General features: G+C 42.0%; 1 protein-coding gene across 8 annotated transcripts in view; it reads right to left on the bottom strand.

Moving 5' to 3' along the window:
• Window positions 1-1,258: 1,258 nt before the first annotated feature.
• The window catches only part of LOC105453685 (Down syndrome cell adhesion molecule-like), a 47,848-nt gene continuing 33,427 nt past the window's right edge, over window positions 1,259-15,679 (bottom strand). For 7 of the 8 annotated variants that reach the window (XM_011695835.1, XM_011695842.1, XM_011695839.1 and 4 more), the window contains exons 5-7: window positions 4,874-5,001; window positions 2,837-3,005; window positions 1,259-2,242 (exon numbers count right to left, since the gene is read on the bottom strand). In XM_011695835.1, the coding sequence (XP_011694137.1) occupies window positions 2,151-2,242; window positions 2,837-3,005; window positions 4,874-5,001 (389 nt within the window). In that variant the 3' untranslated portion in view covers window positions 1,259-2,150. The remainder of the gene's footprint in view (window positions 2,243-2,836; window positions 3,006-4,873; window positions 5,002-15,679) is intronic. The other variant, XM_011695841.1, reaches the window with a different exon arrangement.

Here is a 15,679-nt window from a genome sequence, read left to right as displayed (position 1 = left end):
GTCAGCATGTCTATCCTTACTTCCGAAGTTGAGCGAGCTTTATCGTCTGATATGTACGCAAGATGCACGTTTATATTCGGATGTATTTGCCATACATAATCCAATACATATCTTCAAAACATTTTCTCATATATTAATTTTATTCTCTGAGATTTATTTTTTTCCTGATTCTTAAAGTATAACACACTTCAATACGACACAACTTTTTATGTTTTAATATTGTTACTTTAGGATATCATAAAATTATAGTTGTTGATACTTTTAATAAATTTTATACAAAAATGGAATGTCAGCTAGATCTTGTTAAAGAAGATCAAAGCCAGTGAGATATACACATACTGGAATGAGCCTCTCCTAAGAAAACGCGTGGTAGCCGCTGTGCGAGAGTAACAGCCATGCAGCTTAGGGACGTCTGCCTCACTTCAATGACGTCATTAAAATGAGGCAGACGTCCCTAAACTGCACAATTGTCTCGCACTACTGTTGCACAGTTCGGCCATCCCCACCATCCCAAGGCTCACTCCAGTATGTTATATATCTCATTGAACAAAGCAAATTAAAAATAATGAATCCAATTTTCCAATATATTTCCAGCATCCGTTATTTACACGCGTGAGAATCGATATAATTTTTAGTCCCAGAATCTATATAATTTTTAATTCTATTTGTCCCCTTGTTAAAATAATTCGTATTGATGCGTCGAAATTTTTACACTCAATTGGAAAGAATTTCATACAATTTCCAAAGAGCATCGTGACGCCTGTCATTGTAACTTCTCTCGGATATATTTGTAATTAATAAAATTCTGCTTTTTCGAAAAACCTTCGATGTGTTTCCTGCACGACAATCAATAATTCGATAACGAGATTACGCCGGGATATATCCGAAATTAGTCGCAGCCGAGACATTGATAGTCGCAACGAGTGAAGCGAACGTACGGTCTACCGAGCACAATCAATAATTGAATGACTGCAATAATGAATACGCTGTTCTCAAGATTTTTCGATAAACACGATAAATAATAATGTACTAATAATGAGACCCCGATATATCAGTGCGTGTGTTTCTCCTACTTTGTTTTTTTTTTTTGAAAATTTCACATTTTATCGATACGCAATTTTACGCCGTGTTGCGTTTAATTCTGCGAATCAATTTGTTTTTTCCGAAGTTCTTTGAACATTATGCGAGAAAATGTTTTTTTTTTAATTTATTTAGTATCGGAAAATATTAATAAAGCGATTAAATTTTTTCAGTTCTTACAATTTCCTCATATTGTCATTATTTTTCTTTTGTAAATAAATTAGAATTTAGGAATAAATATTAAAATTCATAAATGCGTTTGCTGGATCGCGTTATATTAGTATGGCATTTGCGAAAATGTTCTCTCGCAGACGATTCTTATTTCGGAAAGTGAGGAAAGATTCCAGACGGCGGAAACGGACTTGCGGACTCTTTGCCGGAACAGAAAAAGAGTTCGTACTTGTTTCCGTAGTGGGGCAAGAATCCAGACGTTATTCTTTTGCGCCAAATGACGACGGCCTTGAAAGTGCCGTGAAAGTTCACAGTGAGTTCATTCGACTAATCAAATGTTAAAAATGATTATGGACAAGTTCTCACTTGTCCATTACGTATAAGCGGAATCGACGATCAAGAAATATCGATGATACATGTAACATTTCCTAATAAAAAATATTTTTAATTTGTATCAAATTTTTGGCCGCTAAATTTTTTTTCTCTTTTTTTTTAACCGCGTAATTATACATAACTGAATATATATTCAATAGTTATTATTCGCAATCATCATTTGCCTCCAATACACACCATCTAGTCTAATAATATTTATTTTAAACTCACGTTTTCCGGGCGACGATGTGACAATTGCATTTTCCGTAACGCGGATGCGTGTTCCAATCAGTCTAACGCTCTAACGACGTAATGGGAGACACGCGACGTCGTCGCGTCGCGGCGCAAATCTACGATGAGATTCCGTTACTTTCGCGAGGCGAACGTGTCGAATGCGCGTCGCAGCCGAGTTGAATCCCCGGAGACAAAACCGCGAAACAGAACCTCTCCGCTCTCGATGGTTTTCGTGGGAGTTAGGCGACCGTGCTTAAGTTCGCGCGCATTCAACCCGGAGTGCATAACGTCGGCTAGAATATCATCCGAAGAAGTAGGACGACCGGAAGCAGCGTCGCGGCCATTCTGTCGCCTTTACCGTGATGCATTGCCGCTGGGTGTTCTTCTGAAACAAACGCCACGCTATAATGCCGTTTTCGCTCGGTCGGCTCTTAGCAGGTGGTATTTAGAGCGACATTTCCGTGGAGCTGAGCGCGAGCTCTCGCTTTGGCCGAAGAGGCCCCACTTGACGTTTACAAGCTAGGCATTTTTGCCGAGACTCTTTTCCGACTTAAAGAAAAAAAGTATTTGGTACTCTAGAAACCGCTCTTCCTTGAATAGTCTCTTATTCTAGAAAAACGCGTACCTGTGGTTGATTTTCTTAGACAACCATAAAGTGATTATTAATTAACTGAACGATATAATTTCTCCGCGATAAATTTAACCTTACATTATTTTTACGTAGAACGTATGTGTTTTTATATTTGCCCTGCATAGTGAACGGCGGAAATAAAAATTATTTATTATAAATTCTAATAAAAATTAGAATTGTTACTGGATTTTCGAGCGTGTCTATTTGTTCGATATACACATTGCGGGGTTTTTCTTTTTAGTGAGCCCCCGTCCTTTTAAAAGAACGTCTCACTCGAATTCAAACGAGTAACGTGCGGATGCCCGCACGTAGGGTCCGTTCTAAGCGAAATTGGCATTTTTCTTTTACCATTGACTATGTGGACCCGTACGCTGTAAGGATGAGTGTTATTGGGTGAGCACGTGTAAAGGCCGGAGTCTCTCTCGATCGCCTTCTGAATGAGTAAACGGCTCGAAGTCACGGGTCCCTTTTCCGTTACCAGGCTGATGCCACCCCTCGGCGAGTCGAAGTTAATCGCCTGCGGAAAAAGGATATAAAAAGCACGTCGGGTTACTTGCCTCTGACGTGACCGAGTACGGATGGGGCCACTCTGCGGGAAAGGAAGAAGCAGGAAGTGTCGACGGAACGTGTTCCCCGCAATGACAGAAATCCTTTTTCCTAGGATTTTTTTTCTTAGGCGCTACATTCATTTCCTGACCTCGCTGTTCCGACATAAAATACATATACTTTTATCACGCGATCGTAATTATACATGAAAATATCAAAAACACGAATTACGACTGGTGCAATATGCTTTGGGTTTCGTATCTTCTTTCTAAATTTTAAATATTTAGGCAAACCTTAATTTTTTAATAAACAATTGTTCAAGCAGTAAGACGAATTCATATTGATTACAATGTGGACAGATCTTATTTAAATATAATATAAATACTGAGAACATAACGTTTCAGAAATAAATTATAGCTTTTTTACATTTTCGATGTTATTCAGGACAATGCACAATTGTAACAATTCTATTTTCAAATTTTATTTATAATTTTATTATAACTGCAGGTGCTAAATTTTGCAATAATTGGTAATTAATGACCTAACCGGTTATACAAATTATTATTAGTACATGTTTGTTTTATAAGTTTTGTTAGAGAGCAGAATTTATTACGCCTTTAAATTAATCATATTTGATCATATTTAATTAATACCGACAGAAATTGCGGTCGCAATTGTTCAATTTATGAATGCACAGTCATGCATGCATACGTTGGCGAAAGAAAAATTAATAATAATTTCGGCTGAAAAGAACCATACAGTATAAAGTTTTGAAATAAATATTAACAATTGAATATACATTTAAATAATGAAAATTCAATCAAGAGACAAATTTAAATTAATGAAGGATTTCAATTAGTGCTCCGATATCATTCATCACTTTTCTATATATCTATTCAGTTGATATTTAAGATGAATTGTCGCGGACAATAGCGATACAAGCACGCGTAATTAATCGATCTGAAAGTTAATTGCTTACTCGCGGGAGAAGACTGAGACAGATGTCATATCGTCTGTCCGTGACGTGACTAAACGGGGCTCGAGGCACTTGTGGCAAGTGGAAGAGGCGAAAGTGTCGACTGTAGGTGTCTTTGTTGAATGGCAGAAAGCATTTCGGGACAAGTTTCCCCGAAATTATAACTTAAAGCGACGTCCATGCAACCGTGTCTTAGTTATTCCGGCTGTACGCGCGTTCACATAAATAAGTGCAATTCGTGCAGATTCTTAAACTCAAATGAAACTGACATAACGATTATGAGAGCAATTCGTCTGGTTGTTATTAATAACGCAGACGTACACACTTCCCGAGAAACTTTTGCAATGTTCCTAAACAAATGAATTGTCTCGCGGTATTGAGCGAGAAACTTTGTTGCATTTAATGGAAATATACTTACGTCACATCGTGCTTTTAAATGAGAATAGTTGCGTTTATAAAAAGAGGTGTCGTGAAAACACGAATCTCTTAATTATGCTTTCCGCCACGCTCGAACGGAAATGCATCATCTCGCCGGGAAAGCAAAGCCGCTGTTGGCGCGTCTTCCATAAATATCGCACGAACGAACGAAAGCACGCTACCAGCGATAATCGATATACGCGCCAGGCCGATAGAAGCGCGTACACAGCTGCAGGCTTTTTTTTTAACAGTCACGAGGAACATGAAAAATGTTTCTGTTTGTACCGGTATCTGCGATATCCGCTCGCAAAACCAAGCGTCAGTTTTGAAATTCAGATGGGTGTCGGTTGAAGGCATCTTTCACGACTTCGTGGCAGCGTGACGGGGTTGATTTTCAGCAAGTGGACAGGGACTTTTATTCGCGGATCGTCGTAAAAGACGCTTACCTGGTGATTATGACTCCAAATTATCGTCGACGGCGGTTCGGGCGCGTGTCTCACGTAGCATGTTAGATTTATCGTGCTGTCCTTGTTGATGAACAGCTCGGGACCGCCGGCTATTTCCGTCACGGGCTCTGCAATAAAAAGGAGAATCGCATGCACAATATTTTCAATTTTCGATCTTTTTATTTTGGAAACATATTCTTCGTTTATGCTGCTCTATCTACGCGAATGTTTTGTCTTAAATCGCAAAAAAAGGATATCTGTGTGGTGAAGATGATTTGTATTGATGTTTTTTTATCTCGCTATTATAACAAAAAGCAACAATAAGAGAATTCTTTCTGTAATTTTCATCGTTGTTGAAGATACCGAGATTGTATCCCGTATTTTTCCGAACGATCGTTCAAAGGAGAGCAAAAAAGTCCGCAGCCGAAATGAAATGCAATAACCGTTGCACAAGAGGGGTCGTTCGGTATTATACTCACATTATTTTCGCAGAAAACAGGTTCGCTCGAAGGAAGTACCGACGGAATCAATTCCGGATGACTGGGAGTTTCCATGCGAGAGATTCGCTTTGTATGCGATTGAGGAGAAATCATTGAACCACAAGATATGCGGATTCTTTTGAAGTGCTCCCACACTCGGAAAACCGAGTTAAAGCTTGCACATATATTGATATCTCTCGCCCGTCGCGGCCATATCTCGAGGCGCTAAGAATCCGCTTAATTTTCGCGAAGGGGTGGGATGACTGGGCGCGAAAAGGCCTATACAGAGTTAGCCCTCCACTTTTAGAATTAATTTATTTCGAGAGTTATGCTGAATTGTGCTAGGTTTGTGCTACATTGTGCTAATATTAAGACCGCGTAATATGAAAAATACGTCAAAAAATAAAAAAAATAACTTTAATCAGCCCCCCTTTTTTTTTCCAATTTTCTCAATTGTGCTTGGTGGGTTTTATTGGGTTGGGCCCATCTTGTCAAACCCTGATTCTTGTGGAGGGTGCGGGACATGCGGATGACATGTCCCGGACCTCTGCCCCCGCGGGGGTGGGGCGGGAGGGGGCTGGTATCTCCTTTCCCGCCCGGGAGCTGTCTGCTCCAGGCAAGGCCAGGAGTTAACTGGTCCGGGAGGGGTGGGGGCTAGACTAGGTCCCAACCCTCAAAGGAAGAGCCCGTTGGCAGGCGCGGGGGTTGCCCAGGAATTTATGCGATGAGCGTTCTCTGAGCAGCCCCTAGTAATGCGCAGAGGCTGGACGCCCGTGAAGTTTTAGTCGGTAAGAGTTCGACATACCCCCTGCACTTTTCCCGAGGAGCGGAGAACCCATGAGGGTTTCCCCATGTTAAAAAAAACCCTGATTCTTTATCTTTACTTCCAGTTTTTTCTCTCTTCCTCTACCTATCATTTTTTTTCATCAAATTCTATTACGTCTCTCAATTTCTTCCCAAAAGAAATATTTCTAATTCTCCCTCTCTTCGTTATTTTATTATAGCGATAATTAAACAGATATAATTTTCACTTTTATTTTAATAGCAATATTGATTTAAAATTCATGGAAAAACTGAAAGAAGATTCTGTATATAAAATCTCTCCTTACTCTTTCATTACGAAAAGGGAGATTTTCCGAATTTTCTTCCAATGGGGTGTTAATCCTGCAATTTTCGTCCTTTCCACTAGTTTCAAGAGAAAGATGCCTAAAGATAATTTTAGAATAGCCAGAGGTGAATGGCTGCCCAATTACCCGCACTTGTTCTCGTCCCGCGTGAATGCATAGGTGTTAGGGGCAGAATAGGTATGCAATATATATAGCGACAAGATAATCCGAAACGGGGGATAAATTACGTCCGAGCAATTGACCGACGTGACGGTAGAGCTTCCTCTCCGTCTTTGTCCATTTAATAAAGACGCCGAAGGCGACGTGGAGCGGATCGAAAAACAATAGTCGACCTTTCAGCGGCATTCTTGGCACGCGATGCCCGTGAAATTGTGGCGACAAATTGAGCCTTCTCGGGAGCGAAAGATTCTTCTCCCAGTGTGTTGCGTCCTTTTCGTCGTTTCGCCTACCACCGCGCGATTCGCGTCGATTGCCTGAAAAGAGAACGACCTCCATTTTCGCGGAACCTCTTTTAAACGTTTCCCTTCGTCTTTCGTCCCTCCCTTCGTTTCCGGACCGCGTCGCTGCTTTCCGCTATCGCGATTGACGCCGCCGAGGGCTTACATCGTTTGACTTGAAGACTCGATTTTTAAACGGTTCGACGTTTACCGTGAGAAACGACGTGTAAAGATCGTCAAAATTTGCGAGTGCGCCGCGGAAAATTGAAGAAAATTCCAGAGGTGCTTACATCAATATTACGCGGTCAAAATCATGTCTGTTATTTCCTCGTAAAACAATAGAATCGTCCCGCAATTTTATTTCGTAATTTTAGTTTGCACGTTATTCTTTCATTATTACAAAAATTCTTCGCTTTACTATTAAAAAAAAGAGAGAATATTTTGTCATATCTATTTAAAAAGATATTTTCTTTAAAATTGTTTAAAAATTTTTAAAGGTATATTATAAAAATCGACATTTAAAAATTGAAAAAATACTGGTTTTTCGATTAGTAATACCAGTTCCGATCAATGTCATTCTCAGGTTTTAGTTCTTAACTGGAATCTTCTTAATTATACGAGGAGCAAACGACACTTTAATGATTTCTTTAACCATCCACTTCGCTTCCGTCATTTCTGTTATCGCTCACGTGACGATCGTCGGAGAAGCTCTTGTCATCTGACGTGTACAAAAGGCAGAAAATGATTCGCTACGAATACGAGCATTGCGTGCCATTCGCTGACGTTACGGCCAAAAAATTGTCTTTGTTGCCGGCCACTTTTTTCGCGGTAATATTCCTTTTATCTCAGGTTCTTCATTATCTTTCTATCTTCTACTTTACTTCCTTGCCATCTAGAAGGACAATAAAGGACATGAAAGTTTTATCTTTTCATTTGCTTCTTTCGCTTTCTTCTTCTCCCTTTTTTTCTTCCAGATCTCCGCCGGCATTTGATAACCAAACACAGACGGCCCCGAAGTACCACCCGAGGCGGTACTCTCGTTAAAACAGCTTAAATAATTCCCCAGATCGATAAATGAGTTATTTACATCCGGATCTCCGGATCTCTAGTCTTCTCATTAAACCGTTGTCGAGTATCGGCTCAAACGGATCGCGAATGTTCATTTCACGAAAGAGGGAGCAACGAGTATCGCACTGTGCTTCGCAATTTGCTCTCGTTACCGCGATTGAATGGCCGTCAACTTACGGCGAGTGCCGCCGACAGACGAATGAATCATTTGCATCCGAAACGACCAGCGCGCGACGTTTGTCTACCGTCGACACATCTGGGCCAGTAAACGCGATCGTTTCCATCCTCTTTCGCCATTGGCCAGAAGCGTTCTCAATCGCTCTCAATCGATTGGAAAATCCTGTATCGTACGATTCGGGTTAACGGAGCAAGTTAAGCGAATCATCATTGCGATCAATTGTTCGCAAAATGAAATACCGCGTTCCTCGTTGGAGCTTTTATAATTTAATTTATTCGGCACAAATTTTTCCCGCGCAGCAGCCATACTTACAAAAGTCACCCGCCGTATCGTGAAGTCTTGCATTTAATTTTTGTTCTCACATCGCGCGGAGCCCGAATTTAATTAAAGATACTGTTTTCCGCAACGAGCGCAATTCACTTCCGCGCGTTTTTGAAAACTCTCTTCGTTCTCTCTGGAAAGGAAAATAACTCAAATGAATGGAACGTAGAGATACGTGAGAGGAAACGCGAGACGGGAATCAATTGCCGTCGAATGCGGAAAAGAAATAACGTTGCGAGAAGACGATACTCCTCAAAATTCTCACAATAGCGAAATTTCGAAAATTTCACGAAACAATCCTCCGCGAACGGTATATCGTATGTCGTTCCCGCGATTTCAACTGTTACCCAAGTTTCGACATTGTGTCCTTCCTCCCTCGGCACCGGTAAGGCAATATAGCCTTTTCACCCGTGAATCAATTTCGCAGCCGTCACGTACTCGGTCAAGTCGTTTCTCATTGACGTTAGCGGGGCAGTGAGAGAAAAAGGAATCTCTCTCTCTCTCTTAAGGAGTGCGGCGGAGGTGAGGGGGTAGAGGAAGGGCATCTCGCGCGAAAGACGCGGGGTGGGCAGTTCTCGTAGTTTTCGTTTGTCGCAAACGTGCGTGGAAAGTTTAAACTGTGCACATGCAGCATAACGAATTTACGTTACCTCCAGCGTGCGGAAGTTCCTTAACCATTACCGAGTGGCCCGGCTAGCCGGGACATTAGGCAGCTAATTAGCGTTCACTAATTAGTTTTCGCACGGATGCCCAAACTAATGTCCCTTCGGCCGAAGCCGCGCACTATCGCGACGCGATAACATCGCGCGAAAACAGAAGGAAAATATCACGATGTTATCATATCATTTGAACGCATGCACATATTTTTGTTAATATTAGTACATATCACATGTACCTAAAGCCAACCGATAAAAATGATAATACGATTTCTATCGCATTATTTTCTGGTAAAAAAAATATCGAGTTTATTAAGGACAACAAATGTGCTGAGTGTCCAAATTAATGAAGAATAGCGATGCTCTGTTATGCAGAATTTGATACATTCGCCGAGTACGCTCGCCTACGCGATGAAAAATTAAGCACATTAAACTCATTATCGTCGTAATTCGAGCAAGTGGTATTAATAACTGTAACGCGCAGTAATAATTGGGTATATTTCTTTACTAAATTCCCGCCGTACAACCATTCGGGATACGTTCTACGGACCCGGTGAGAGCTAGAGAGAGAGCGGTCGCGCGCGTCCGCGTTGCATTTATCGCGAAGGTAAGTGCTAGAAATTGCGGCGTGCAGAGCGCGCGTGGGGTCCTTTGAAAATTAAAGAGGCACCCGCGAATCCATTAAACGCAAATTCATCCGCCACGTCCATTAAAAGGCGCGATTACCAAGATTATCGTGAGACGCGTGAAACTCGGTACAGAAGTAAACGCAGTTATCCTCGCCGTGCCGCAAGCGCGCGTTCGCATTTCCAGCGAGCGCGCCGCGCGCGTCTCGGACGAAGAAAACTCGTTAAAAGATGATCAAACGGCCGCGCGTTGGGGAGGTTTCTGTGGGATCCATTAATTGGTATTACGCTGATAATAAATGCGCGCAGTTTTACCCGAGCTTAAACCGCCGCTTGCGCACGTAACGTCTTGTCGAGTATTCAATTTGATAAGCGCGCACTCGGTCTAGTTTATGCGCGTCTCAGGAACTTTGCTCCGCTACCCAACACTAGCGAATTAATGCCGCCCACGCCGCGCGCGCCGGTCGGCAATGCAAATATGGCCAGTGCCGCGCCCCGTGTGACGTAGTGTATTCAATTTGTCAGAGTTTTGGGACACGTTCCGACGGTGTGTGTTCGGGTATAGCCGTCGTCCGTGGGTCAAACTACTGTTAGAAATCCTTCGTGCACACAGGCCCAGGGTTGGAACCTTGTGCAAATCATACGACGGGATTAGGAAGTGAAATACACGAGTGGATGGTTTCCTGGGGAAAACTGGATCAAGATAATCCTACGGAGATCTATACTCGCGTACGCCGCACCAGAGAAAACGGATGGCGATTGGGGGAATCAAGTGTCTATATTTTGAGAGACGTTGCCTTGAAATTTCGCACGGGAGACGTTTCCAAAATTTAATAGATAGCGCTGAGTGATACGGAGACGCTGTAGTGCAACGCGGGAATAAAGTACTTTATATTGAATTTCCAGATCGACGCCGCTTCTTAATTAACTTTGTTATTGTACGTTAATTAAAATGAGAACGAACTGATATTTCGCGCAAAAATTCCCAATTCGTGCTGGTTTGTTTGTCAACGTTTCCGCGGCTTATCCTCGGTATAAGAGATATAAATTTCGCCCGGAATATTGTCTTCGGTACAGTTTACCGCGAGATACGCGTACGATTTATCTCAATTTCGCCGTTCGGGACCGAGCGCGTCGATTGGCGAGTGTAACGTAATTTTTGTCAGTAAAGTCGTGTTTATTGAATTTCTGCGGTTTTACGTCACTTCCACCGGTGTCAAGCTTTAACACTTTAATCCTGGACATTGCGCTTTCGCGCACGGGACACTCCATGCCGCCGATTGAAAGCGCTTTAAGCGTTTTGCTGTAAGCCGCGATTTCGCTATATTTTCTCATAAATATTAATAAGGGGCTTGACAGGTTGCCAGGCGCGAATTTTGCGATGGAATACGCGCATATATATAGTTATAAATACGTTGCAGAAAAGGACGTTATAATGCAAAACGTCATAGTTTCGTTTCATTATCGATTAAATCCGCATTAGAGCGTGATTAACGTCAATAAATATTTTGTTCCGGTTGGAATTTCAAATGAAGCCGGCAGCTTGTCGCGTTAATGCATGTTTAAGCGGTAATTAATGCGCAATGAAAAATACGCGGCGCTCCTTCCTACGCTGTGTAACGTTATAAAATATTCACCGGTAGTTTCACGGGGTTAAAAGAATCATTATGAACCGCGCCGGGTCGTATATCGCGCCGCACATCGAACACGATGTCGGTCGTATTTCGCTCCCGCAAAAATAGCACAGAACACTTAAACAACGGTGCCGTAATTACAATGCCATGAATTGGTAAGAGCCCGCGAGGTCCGAAGTATTGCTATCACCATGATCCGGTCGGCTACTGTACTTTGTAATTACACGCCTCTCAGCACGAGCTCCACCGAGAGTGCGGCCGGGCCTATAGTCGTATAGGAATTAAAGGTTTCGCATTCTCAGCGGCGCCTCGTTAATTTGTCAACGACGACGACGGACGGTTCCGCGTCGTGGTATTACTAATAAATCGTCCGGCGGTCGCGCGGGAGGATGCATCTGGCTTTTGCGAAGTCCAAATCGACAACGGCGACGACGCCGCGTGATTGCGAAATAAAGGCGAGCGCGGGATACAATCAAAAGCCGCGATTTAATTGCTTGCGCATCGCGGTATCGGCATCCGCGTCGCCGACCGCCTGAATATCGCTCTTGTTTTTTCCGATCCGCAAGTTCGAAACTAATTAAAAGTTGACTGCTAGTGATTCCGTAGCTATAGTTTAATTTCTCTCACCGAGTGCATCCGGTTTGCCTTTACTTTATTGACAACTCTCTCCCCTCCTGTTACAGCCTCACTTTTTTTTCCTCTCGTCGTTACGCAACGTAATCATGGCGCACAGCTTGTTTCCCCGTATCAATTTCGTTTACTCAAATTTCACCTTCATCAAACAGTTAGATTCAATCACCGAGCCAGTTCTCGTAATTTCTCACGATGTTCACTTCCAGGCTCTTTAGAGACCACAGTTGGGGTTACCGATAATAGCAGCTTTTAACGACAGAAGGGTGAGACGGGGAGATTCCCCAATCGTTATGTGTATATGTATACACGTACGCATAGTTAGAGACCAATTTCCAGAAAACATTATTTAATCCTATTTCTGGCATTTCTACGTCTCGGATCGTGCATTCAGATGCGAATATGATAAAAATATTACAATATGTAGGGTTGGAAAAACAATTGCGAATATTCACATTAAAATAATTAATTGTCTATTGTACTAGACAATAAAGATATGAATGATATGCTTACGAAAAGGTAACATTTTTATTTTTGAGATTATAGGCAACAAAAATAGTTGATTTTATTGTATATATACATAGTTTGTACAATGGTGGGTTGCATTTCATATAAATTACAATAGACTCAATGACATCATATTTTCAAGTGTGAAGTTGTTCGAAAATTGTAAAAATAGTCTTTGTTACCAAATGGATTTCTCATATTTCTGTTCGAAATTTTTACGAAATATCAGATTTCCACTCCCGAGAAGTCATACCACCGTAACGATAAAAGCTTACGACGATCGAGTAGAATCGAAAATATATGTTACCCCTTATATCGGCATAAAACCGGGACGCAATTTCTGGAAAAATTTTTAATCTGGTCCTCGAGAATTCCTTCATATTCGATAGTTACGTTAATGCATAATAGTCTTATATCTTTAAAAAAGATTTAAAATCACTGCAAAATATAGCCATTGTATTATAATAAATGAAAAACTTGGCATTATAATACATTGTATTATAATAAATAAAAAACATCCAAAATAATATTTTCAGTATATATTAATTTTTTTTTATTAAAACTCTAAATATATTCAGCGCATATATAGCTGCAACGAAACGATACATTCGATATCGATTTCTCAAGAGTTTTTATATTATATGATAAAATAGGTGCGGGGCCGAATCTATAAACCGTAAATCGCGCCTCGTGCAGGGGGAAACTCATCTCCACGTAATAACGGCGTTGAACTATTTCGAATATCCCGAGGACGGAAATATATCACCCGCCCGAAAACTATTTGGCAACGATGTGTGACCACAGTGATAGTGTCCATGACATTTCTATTGCGCTAACGACAACGTAATCTTTATACTCTGGTAACGATATTTTTCACTCTGTTACTGTTAGCTTTCTCATTTTCGCTGGAAAAATTGCTGGGCCATTTCGCAGAGAAGATATTTAGATATTGAAAAGGTGCAAATATCTTAAAATAGAAACGTCCATTTTTAAACATTTAAAAATTTCAGAAGATTGTTTAATTCATCTAGTTAAATGAATTCTAATTGTAATTTTTTAAATAAATTAAATTATAAATAAAAGGCGATAAAATAAATTCGATACTATCTCTCCAATAACGAGCAGAGCTTCCAACCGATCGTGTCGGTTATCTTTACGCGTGTATAATCGGGCGATTCCTAGGGCAGCATTGCTTAATCCAGTTTCGATAATCCTTTCATCGTCGCTCGTACCGAGGCGACGGGTAGACGTTTCCTAGAAAATAGAGCAGGATTAACAGTTGCGGACGGAGATGGTGTGCCGTACGGCCGGAATAAAGTTTCGTTAGCTCAATATGGTGCCGAATGATTTCCGATCCTGGCCGGTGGCCAAGCTCCTTCCGGTCGGTTTAGCTGAAATAAAGGATGTCATATTGAGAATTTGAGGAAAGTAATGCCCGGCCGGCCGTGCCGGACACCATTGTAAGCCGCGCGCGGCGGATTGCCGGGGTTCCGCCCGTGGCCTGGAAAATGCTATTTTGCAGGATTATCGCGGACGATAAAACCGGTACGTTCGCGGTGGGGGAGTAACGCTTCCCGGGTTTGTTAGCCGATCGCGGTTTCAAAATAACCGCGAGCTTTTATCGAACGTTTCCGTAGGGGATTGTTTTCGCGGTTGAAGGGGACGAGGTACCGCATATGAAACATATTGCTCGATCAGTTCCACTGCTCGTTTGGTTTTGCTCGAGTAAATTGCCGATAAAGACGTCCGTAAAAAGACCCCGTTTATGGACGCTACGCCGCACAAATGTGATTCCTGAAGCCGCATGTCTCTCCAGTCGGCGAATACCTATGTATCCGATGAAAGTTTCTCATAAAAATCGAGTTGTTGCAATAAATACAAATAAAATCGTAGTTTAAATCCCACCTTAACAAGCGATATTAGTATCGGTAAACCAATGGAATTGAGGGATAAAACGAAATCAAATCGTAAATTTTTTTTAACGACTTTGAAGCGAATAAAATTGCCGGCGTTGGACGAAAATCATCTGTAAGACTTCATTTCCAAACGACACGCTTTTTCCCAGAGAGAAAGAGAGAGAGAGAGAGAGACAACGATCTACTAGAACTGCTCCATTCTCGCCGCTAGATAACACGATCGTTCTCGAGTCGAATTGGCAGCTACGAAAGTAATTAGAATTCCTAATGGTCGCAAGTACGCTTAAGTAAGTGCCAGTAACAACGCATTATTAGGGTATAGATACTCGAGCAGCTTTTCTCCGGGGGCCGAAACTTGGGGTAGAGGTACTCTAGCTAAGAATCTCGCCATTACCGTCGCCTTTTGTGTAAATGGCTCTTGTTCGGTAGTTCAGCCGTAGTTCCCTTATGGGCGTGGCGGAATCGCTTGCCACGAGGAGTATCGTAATGCAGGTGGGCATCCTGGTTCACGCCCGAGAAACGCGTTCTGATCGCGTTAGTATCCAACGGCTAAGGCGGAAGTGCCCGAGCTATCTCATCGCCCGATAAGACATTAATCCGTAAAATATGTACGTGTTTAGGATAACGGCCGAGACGCGTCGGCCATTACGAATATCGTATATGAGGGGATGCAACGCCTCGCGTGCAATGTATACGGACGTATCGAATGGTACGATAACATGCGATGCAATATCACGTGAATGTCATGAAATCTGCATAAAGCTAACTTACTCGACAATCAATTCTCTTTACGGCACTGATTCAAAATAAAAGAGAAGAAAGGGAAAGAGAAGGAAAAAGATACACTTCTTTTATTAAAAATATTATTACGGTATAAAGGTGCATATGTATACGTACGCGTAAGGGAAATGCAACGGAGTATCCCACATACGACAGAAATGTTATTGTATAGCGTAATCTCCCGAGCGATTATTCACTTCGCCGCGTTCGAACCACGATATATTATTCTCTTATCGTCGCTTCACCCTTCCGTGAATGACGCGTCTATCGGCAGCGATCTCCACGCGACATTCCATCGGTGGTGTACTGGCGAGTGATGCGCAATCAGTATGACACGACGTCGGATATGCACGCATGTCGTGCATACGTACACGCGACCGGGGTACACTGTATATATCCTGGGACGCGTGACGGCGCGATGTGGTACCTCTTCCCCTCTACCCCCCC

This window comes from Wasmannia auropunctata, unplaced genomic scaffold, assembly GCF_000956235.1.
Source record: "Wasmannia auropunctata unplaced genomic scaffold, wasmannia.A_1.0 LD335996.1, whole genome shotgun sequence".
NCBI classification, from domain to species: domain Eukaryota; kingdom Metazoa; phylum Arthropoda; class Insecta; order Hymenoptera; family Formicidae; genus Wasmannia; species Wasmannia auropunctata.
This window is presented reverse-complemented; position numbering and strand designations above follow the sequence as displayed.